General features: G+C 36.4%; 1 protein-coding gene across 1 annotated transcript; it reads left to right on the top strand.

Moving 5' to 3' along the window:
- The first annotated feature begins 1236 nt into the window (after positions 1–1236).
- LOC115445457 (outer dense fiber protein 3-like protein 2) lies at positions 1237–5251 on the top strand. The gene is made up of 5 exons (XM_030171738.2): positions 1237–1524; positions 1818–1949; positions 2183–2399; positions 2728–2917; positions 4982–5251. Exons 1-5 carry the CDS (start codon positions 1392–1394, stop codon positions 5099–5101), a joined length of 792 nt encoding a protein of 263 aa, XP_030027598.2. The 5' UTR covers positions 1237–1391; the 3' UTR covers positions 5102–5251.
- The last annotated feature ends 4106 nt before the right edge of the window (positions 5252–9357 follow it).

Below are 9357 nucleotides of genomic sequence, written 5' to 3'. Positions count from 1 at the left end.
ACAAGTAATACACAATTTTTTTACAGTTTCAACTTCAAAATATTCTTTAATAACTAAAATTATTAGAAAAATAACTGAACACATCTTACGACTCTTATTTAACTAAAAAAATGCCTACTAACAGTGTTTGCTTCCGAATATCAGTTACCACAAAATTCCATCACCCATTTCTATACGTGAGATTTTATCTTAAGCAGTTTTACTGCACCTTACACCGCAACATATAAATCTGAAAACCGTTTCGAAGCAAACCGAAAACCTCACAATTACAATAGTTATATCCCTTGGTAAACATACGATAACGGTTCCAGATAAACCGGCACCGGCACCAACACAAATCAAGAGAGCAAATAAAAACTCTGGAAATTTCCACGGGCCAGGAAATTGAGCTGCACCGGATATCGCCGCACCGGAACGACGTGCGACGGAGGAACCCCTTCCACGAAATGGGCCGTCTTCATTATTCCCTCTTCCCCTTATTCAATCCGAATTTTTAAATATTTGTCGATTGTCGATGGCTTTTAACTTGGATTCGTCGCTGAGAAAACAGAAGTCGATTAATGACTCCGATTCTTATTAAAGCGGAAGAGATTTTGCATTTTCATTTCCTAACGGAGGCGTACAATTCAAAATACGAAGAAACATAATTCAAATATTTTATAGACTTCCTCGATAAATAAAACAAATGTTTTGCTATAGATATTAAATATGTAACAATCTCATTTTACATTATGTGCTCAATTAGGTAATAAAATATATTGTGCAACATAAATTTATTGTTAATAAAATTCGAGAACGGTTAAATTAAATTGTAATTTAATTTAACTTCGAGTATAGTCAAAGTTAAATAAAACTGCCGTAGTTAAAAAGCTCGTGTACTAAAAAGTCAAATATCACTTAATTCCATGCTAGATTCCATATATAATATTAAAAATTACATTTGCATCGCCGAAAAATATGAGAAGTCGGAAAATGAGAGATAAGATCATCAATAACGAAACACTGATTTCCTTCACAAGCTGCACAGTACACGCGCAAGATTTACTAAATAAAAACTTACAGCATTTTTATTACTTCAACTGAGGACCTCGCCAGTTTTACAATCTAAACACGTTGCGACCAGACGAATGAGACGATTTTTCATGTCCGTAACAATATTTATTCAAGTGTAAAGTGAAACCTCTATGGTACGAATCTAATTTATAAAACCTCTCTACAACATTGCAATAAAAAACTATAATTTTTAATTTTATAAACTGGCTTTGTAGCTGACATTTAGTAAAATATTATTATACATGACATTTAGTTTTCATTATCAACTTTTTACTTTGTAACAACTATAAGTGTTTTATTTTTGCCTATTTAATTATATTCTCGTTGCGTTTTATAAGATGCCGTGGGGCTGGGAATGTAGAGCAAAACTTGTAAAACAATTGCCGGCGAAACCAACGGAGCGACGGCGTACGGCAGGAGGCAGGCCGAAGGCACCAGGACCTAATAAATATGAGCTGCCGCAAATATTTTGTAAGGAAATAGAGTTAAACTTCACAATATGTTCTCTATCATACTTATCCAAAAAGCTATTCACAGAATTTTTTTAGGAAATAAATTTCTATACACACGATATGTATATATTATGTTTCTATAAAAAATTCTCTGTCGATATCAATGTAATACAACTAACATTTCAGTGTAAACGCAATCCATTATTTTTATATACAAGCTAGCGTTAACAAACTATTATTATGTGTATGTGATAAACATTTCCATATTCATGGGCAACATTGTACGCTGAATTTTCATCAGTATTTTTACAGGTGGAAAGGGTTTCTGCAAAATAAAGCGCGCCCCGGCATACACTTTCGGTCATTTAACGAAGGTGGAATTCAGCAAGCCGGTCACCATCGCCTCTGCGCCCATGTTCAACGTGCAGGGGCTCGGAAGATGCGGTAATTATTCACACCACACAAACTAAAATAAACCTAAATTCAGTCACCTGTAGTACTAAAAAGTTATTAGTTGGTTTAACATTTGTAAAAAAAATTTTTTGGTCTTGGGTTAGATGGTTACGGAGCTAGGTTTACATGTACAATGTATGGTGCCTGTATAGTGTAGACAGATATCACCGTCGATCGATATCATATTGCTTGCGCTGTATTTAGCATTGTTTCCAATTCACCAGGACCATATAAAATCACCCACAGCGTGGTGACACCAACAATAGAGCCGCCACGGGACAAGCTCAAGGTCCCAGGGCCTGGGACTTACATCCCACATTTCGGCGCCAAGTACAAACGTCCACCTGCATACAGCCTGCGGCCCGCGGCTCGGCCTCCCTACCAGCCATGGGATCAGTGGACTCCGCCACCAAACATGTACTGTCCGCCAATATCGTGCAAGTACGTATAGCAATATTAGTTCTAATCTGAGATATTTACGAGCGAAGTCAGAGCTTAATTGTTTTTAAAGACTAAAGATATCAAATGTGAGACTAGAGAGACTATATATTCCAACCTTTTACAATATATAATTATTATTTTATATTAGGTACATTTACTTTGAATTGAATCAACGTAACCCATTTATTAGGTAAACCAAAGGAAAACATAACCCAATATAATAAATATATGCACTTAAAACCTCCATTAAAAATTGTGTTGTTAATTCCACAGCTATGATACCGCAAAGTCTTTGTGCGAAAATTTATTTAAATTTTTTGCTCAACAGAAAACCACCGGCGTACACACTGGGCTATATGGCTAGAAGTTTAAAAGAGCAGGATTTCCCCGCACCTGGGGAGCACGAGCCAAACTTTAATTATGTAAAGAGGAACAAGCCCGCATACTCGTTCGGAGCACCGTACCAGACTGCCAAACCACCGAAGACGCCCGCGCCGAACGCCTATTGCGAGAAAAAGGTAATTAACTCACATGTGTACTGTCTAATAAACTGCGAAGACAAACGTTACTTCGTTAATTGTTCTTTTTATGGTTGTTGTTAAACGTATGAAAGGCCTTTCGATCACAATAGACTATAAATAAAAACTAAATACAAGCGCCTACATATTTAAACGGAGGCCGTAACGAAGATGCCTTTTTACAATCGTTAACGCTAATACACAAAAAGAATTAACATCGATAGGATGTCATTCTCATACATAACGTTAGCGTTAACGATTGTAGGAAGGCCTCTTCTCTACAACCCCTGTCTGCTTATAGATACGTCTGAAACTTATGGATAGTTATTTGTTATAGCTGGATTTTGTCTATGTATAGAAAAAAGTGTGGATCGGTTCACATATACTTTTTAATGTCGAATATAAATACTACCGTGGAAATCGAGAGGGCAGTAAGTCAGAAGAGGTGGTTCTGCTTTATTACATGGTTATCTGGATTATCTTGGTGTTCTTACTGCTGTTTATCAAACAAGAAAATGCATTTATAATTTACATAGATACTGCGTGTAGCTGTAGATTCCTAGATAGGAAAAATGTTCGTTTAACGTACATTTCAAATCAATAAAAAAAATCTTCAAATTAAAAAAAATTGGCCGCCTTTTACTTACTGCCCTATCGCTTAACACGGCAGAATAGATCTTGGCGAGTTTTTGTGAACAGTAAAGTAATATTTGGATGAGTTGGGTGTTAATCATTAATAACTTATTTTTGTATAATTTTTGGGTTTGTATACGTTGGCATAATTAAATCAAATTAACATTAATGTGTGCAACTAGTAACTATCGAAATTTTGTATTTAAATTATCGTTTTTAATAGTTCTTTCGGTTTGTTTCGGCATCACACTTTGATTAAATTGTGTAAAGCCGTGTTTCGTAAAATCATTGTCACTAATTTATCTTCTTCAATAATTTTAATGATTGAAGAAGATAAATCTAAAGTATAACACAAACTAACTAAAAATTGCAATCAAATAGGATCGGTATATGAGTCCGTACGATTTTAATTCAGTCTCTAAAATATTTTGCAAATAAAACTTAAGATTTTATTCATGACTAGCTTCCGCTCGCAGCTTCGCCCGCGTGGATTTCGGACTTCAAAAATTGAGGAGGTGCTAAATTTGTCGGGATGTTTTTTTAATGTATGGTGGTATGCAGATGGTACGATTGTCCGGTCAGGGTCTGATGATGGGATTCAGTATTCACGCGTGATGGCTTATTATTAGCATATCATGTATAACTTTGGTGTTTCTATACCGATTTCTATGATTCTTTTTTATGGAATATTTTATAATGTTAACGTTTTTAATTAGGGATGACTGAGAGTGTTATAAACGTAAGAGTAGACAAATATAATAAGAAAGCTTCGAACTGCTAAGCTATCGGGAGTTACACGTGTTATTGTGAGTCAACCATAAAAGATAGACATATGCTGTCGTGGGATATTTTTTACATAATTTTAAGGAGAACATTTCCGTCATACATGATTTCTGTGTAGCTTTAACCATTAAGGTTGCACACGCGACGGAAGCTTAAAAAATGGAGTAACTTCTCCCGTTTTCCCAACATTTCCCTTCACTGCTCTGCTCCTATTAATTGTAGCGTGATGAAAAGTATACTATAACCAGCACAGGAGTATGAAAAATAATTGTACCAAGTTTCGTTAAAATCCGTCGAGTAGTTTTTGTTTCTATAACGGTTATACAGACAGACAGACAGACAGACAGACAAAAATTTTACTAATTGCATTTTTGGCAACAGTATCGATCCCTAATCACCCCCTGATAGTTATTTTGGAAATATATTTCATGTACAGAATTGACCTCTCTACAGATTTATTATAAGTATATAGATAGATTATATTTAAAATAGTCTTACATTTATTACATTTCCCCCACCAAGAAGATTGTCCTTAATAAAATGAAACCATAGTTAAATTTTTGTGTGACGTTGGCAGACTCTGTCCATCATTGGTGATAACATCATGACTCCTTTATATGTCAGTGTAACAATTTCAATTTGCCATAGTTCATGGTGTCAAAGCGGACGATCCCAGCGCCGTCCTTTGGCATCCGTCACTCTCCACACTTGGGCAAGCCAGAAGTGTTCTTGAAGTCATCGAAATTGGATGTCCTGGCCGTCAGTTAGTGGTTTAACCAATTATTTAGACGTCTATTGTTTAATGTCGCCAGATATTTCATCTCTCAGATATTGTTTGCGTACACGTAAACGAGTAAAAGTGGTTCTCATGGATAACTGGGTCTTATTGGGATTTTAAATAAAATTTCCATATAAGTATAGATTTGTTTTATTTTGCGCACTTAATTCAGTAACTCGTTACTTGAATACTCCAATCTTACAAGGGCGGGAAAATATTGTCTTAAATGTAATTTACGTGAATGAAAAGTAATTTACTAATTTAAGCACCTCTATTTTTAGTAAAATGCAATAGGTCCAGAAAATTCTATTTGAAAACAAAGACAGGTACGAAGTATTATGATCTGATTAAAAATGGTTTTAAGAAACTAAACCATCTCTTAGTTCTTCTGCACAAAGTGCAACAGGAAAATTAAGTCCCGATCTAAAAACTATCCCGGCGAAATTGTATTCCAGTTTTTCATCCGAGCGTCAGCCTCAACGGGTTAACTTATAAAGTAATTCAAGTGCCAGCAAACAAAGATGGCTTGGATATAAATTGTAATTTAATACTTAGCAACGCAGACGCGAGCATTAAAACGCGATCAAAGTTAATTTTGCAAAAGTTGGACTAAACTCGGCCACTGCGCTGATTTGTATGCAGTGTTTCACCGGCTACCGGCCACTGTGACGCAAACACTCCCAGCCACAGCCACTTAAAACTTTGGCCGCAATTTTTCCGCGCTTTCATATTGTCGAGTCTCGATCCATTCAGCGCTAATGTGCGAATTTATATAGCTTGACCGCGTTTTATGCAGGCATTTTTAACATCGACACGAGAGTTAAATACCGTTTCGATTTTATTTGTGCAGTTCACAACGGGTAGCGCTGACAACATTGACAAAACAAATTAGTGGTAAATAACTCACGAGACAGAAATATCCGTTTTAATTAAGTTATGATGCACAAATTAGATCGATATTGCCGCCGAATGTTGAGAATTATCCGTATTAAGCTTTATACTGCAACGCGCATTAATCAACACCGCAATAGGGACATTCGTTTGGGGAGAAAATGATTACCGACTGGCATTTTACCGCGGTCTCATTCGCCGTCATGACAATGTTTTACCGACTATGCGTAGACATAAAGCAATCGATATGCAATTCTTAGAACTATCGCTAACCCTTGCACCCGAAGAAATAGTAAGAACAGCAGAATATTCCATATTGAATTATATGCTTTACTGCGATTCTAACATTAAAACTATAATATAACGCTTAAATTATAATATATACATAAAACGGTTATTTCGTATTTATTGCCTTATATGGTTTGGTGGCAACGTTCTTGGAATGTGAAATCGTTTAGGAAATATATGGCTATGTAACTTTTCGATTAGAAAATAAACTGGAGTTGCATTCAATTGATATTTAGTGCGAAACCACGCGACACAAAATAATTCAACGAACTTTGGGCTTATTATACAATTACCCTTACTCTCAGAAATCATTATGCAGTTGACTAAAATAAAGCTATTTTAATAACATCTACATCTACATCATCCATTTTTGCCAGTCAAAAAGTATTAAGAAATTTTAAAAAGAATTTTAAAATTTTAAGAACTTTAAAGTATTGCAACATTTTGTAAAATGCATTGTCGTTGCTCACGGACCATATCTTCTTCACGGGATAGTTAGTCCATCTTAATATTGAGACAACAAGCCAAAACTAACATTAATAACCTGACAAACTTGAAAAGGCAAACAGGTGGAAATGGCCTCTACACCCGACTCTTGCTGTTAGCTTTCGATGATTAGGTTTACGTTGCGAACGATAGCCGCACACGCTCCTATTTGAATAGTGCAGTCAAACAAACGGACGGTCTTACCTATATGTAATCAACGGTTTACCCATTATAGAAGGATGTGCTTCTCAACCCTGTCTATATTAAATTTGGGATACGTGATATTCCCCTACACAAAACACGTATTAAGTTGCGTAATGCCTTAGAGAATTGTTTGGTAAATCAGTCGTTGTATACTTTAGTAGTTTATGTCTACAACGATTACGCAACGATATTGCAAGTTTACTGAAATGTGAAATGAAATTAAATAATTTATATTTTTTCTTTATTTGAACCTGTGTTCAATGTAGAAGTCGGTTAGAGTATGTAATTTGTTCTTTCGGTATAGGGCATAGGCTACTTGTAGAAAATAAATCGACTGATGCGACCTACAACACTCAAAACCGATACGCACTCCCTGCTGTACTATACAGATACCGGAGAGAAAAAAATTAGAACAATCTTTTTCTTCTAACCGACTTGTCGCCATACGCATTGGTTAGTGATTTTTATATTATGTATTCTGTAAAGTAGGCGAAACCCGAGTAGCTGGTGTTCTTACAGGTTTGTAAAAGGACCACTTTACTCAATGGAGATTACAAAACAATAACATAAATTAACAATAACTTTGATTGTTAACTTTGCTGTATTATATCAAGTCTATGTCTCTGAGTCGGCAAAATGCTCGTAAAAAATAAGTCACCAAGGACTCAATACTTAGATCCCATTACATCTCGGAGATGAGGTGATAAGTTTAGTAATAATTGGACATTGAACGGAATGCTGTAGATTCGTAGTGTAAATGGCGCTAAATTGAACCGTGGAGGCGACGCTTGTATAATCACTCCCACTCGCTCCGGTTGCAGACAGGTTTGATGGAAGTCGGATTACGAGCAATTCTGTTTGTTTTAATCCACATATAATTGTATCGACTGCGGAGATATAACCATGGTTCGTTAGTCATGCTCTGTTTAAGCGCCATATACTTACCATCAGGTGCAGTGAAGTCACTTTGTTTTTGTCACTTCAAACAAGAAAAATGGCGTCTTTTATTTTTCAATTTATTATTTATTATTATTATTTTCGTTTACGGGCGTAGTAACCATTCCTATAGTTAGACGTCATTTCTGTTTCCTAAAACAATGAGCAAATTACGCAACATCTAATGGTGTTCTTATGATTCGTTTCACGGCACGCACTCAACCTCGGAATCGACATTAATAATGCATCGTCAGCCAGCAACTACTTACTGTCGGTTAGTACTTTATTACGCAGCTCCTTAAGTTACTGTTTACAAGGATAGTAAAACCGAATGGTATTTTTGACTCAAGGTGAAATTGTACTGTTATTCTATGGAATTAATAATAATAATAATATCAGCCCTGTATTAGATACTTGCCCACTGCTGAGCACGGGCCTCCTCTACTGCTGAGAGGGATAAGACCTTAGTCCACCACGCTGGCCTAGTGCAGATTGGTAGACTTCACACACCTTCGAAATTCCTATAGAGAACTTCTCAGATGTGCAGGTTTCCTCACGATGTTTTCCTTCACCGTTAAAGCGAACGATAAATTCACAAAGAATACACACATGATTTTTTAGAAAAGTCAGAGGTGTGTGCCCTTGGGATTTGAACTTGAAGACATTCGTCTTGGCTGTCCGTTCCACACCCAACTAGGCTATCGCCGCTTCTATTCTATGGGATTAAATATAGAAATAGCATATACTTTAATGGTATATTGTAGCGTTCTTCGATGTGTGCGTGTCGACTTAAATGCCGTATACATCATGTAATGGTTTTAATACCAAGCCTGCTAATATCCTAAATTGGAAAATTACACGTGAACTATCCGCGATTGGAATTCGTGCCTGACATGCCAATAGGCTCACCACCTATCAGCTTATGGTACGGAAATATGCTCGGCGAACCGTGCATGCGCTAGTTGCGCGACTGCCAAAAGTATCTAAAATAGTATCAGAATTAGCAACATAGCTCGATGTTCTCTCTAAACTGAAAACTATATTGTAATTATCATGCATTCTTTATTTGCCAACTAATCCGCCTCCTTGCATTATTTCCCAAATGCAATGTCATGAGTTATCAGGGAAATAGTCCTTCTGCACAATGTTGTGCCATCTGGTCCGGTTTTTGGCGACATGAACCGCCTAAGCTACGTTAATGTTGAGTGTGGTGCGGATCTGATCCGTCCAGCGCATTGGATTCCTGCCTCACGAACCCTTGCCCTGCATTCGTCGAGTCACTATGATTTTTTGGAACTTATCACCTGGTTTGCGGGCAATATGGCCAAAACTAATACTACTTACAGGATCCTTAACCCAATGCTGTAGTGACAATATATTTACAGAGGTGTATGATTCTTATTTACTTTTATAACATACTAACTTTTGCTTACGGCTTTTC

The sequence above is a fragment of the Manduca sexta genome, chromosome 25 (assembly GCF_014839805.1).
Source record: "Manduca sexta isolate Smith_Timp_Sample1 chromosome 25, JHU_Msex_v1.0, whole genome shotgun sequence".
In the NCBI taxonomy this organism is placed as follows: domain Eukaryota; kingdom Metazoa; phylum Arthropoda; class Insecta; order Lepidoptera; family Sphingidae; genus Manduca; species Manduca sexta.
Note: the sequence above shows the minus strand (reverse complement) of the source record. Positions and strands in the feature narration are given on the sequence as shown.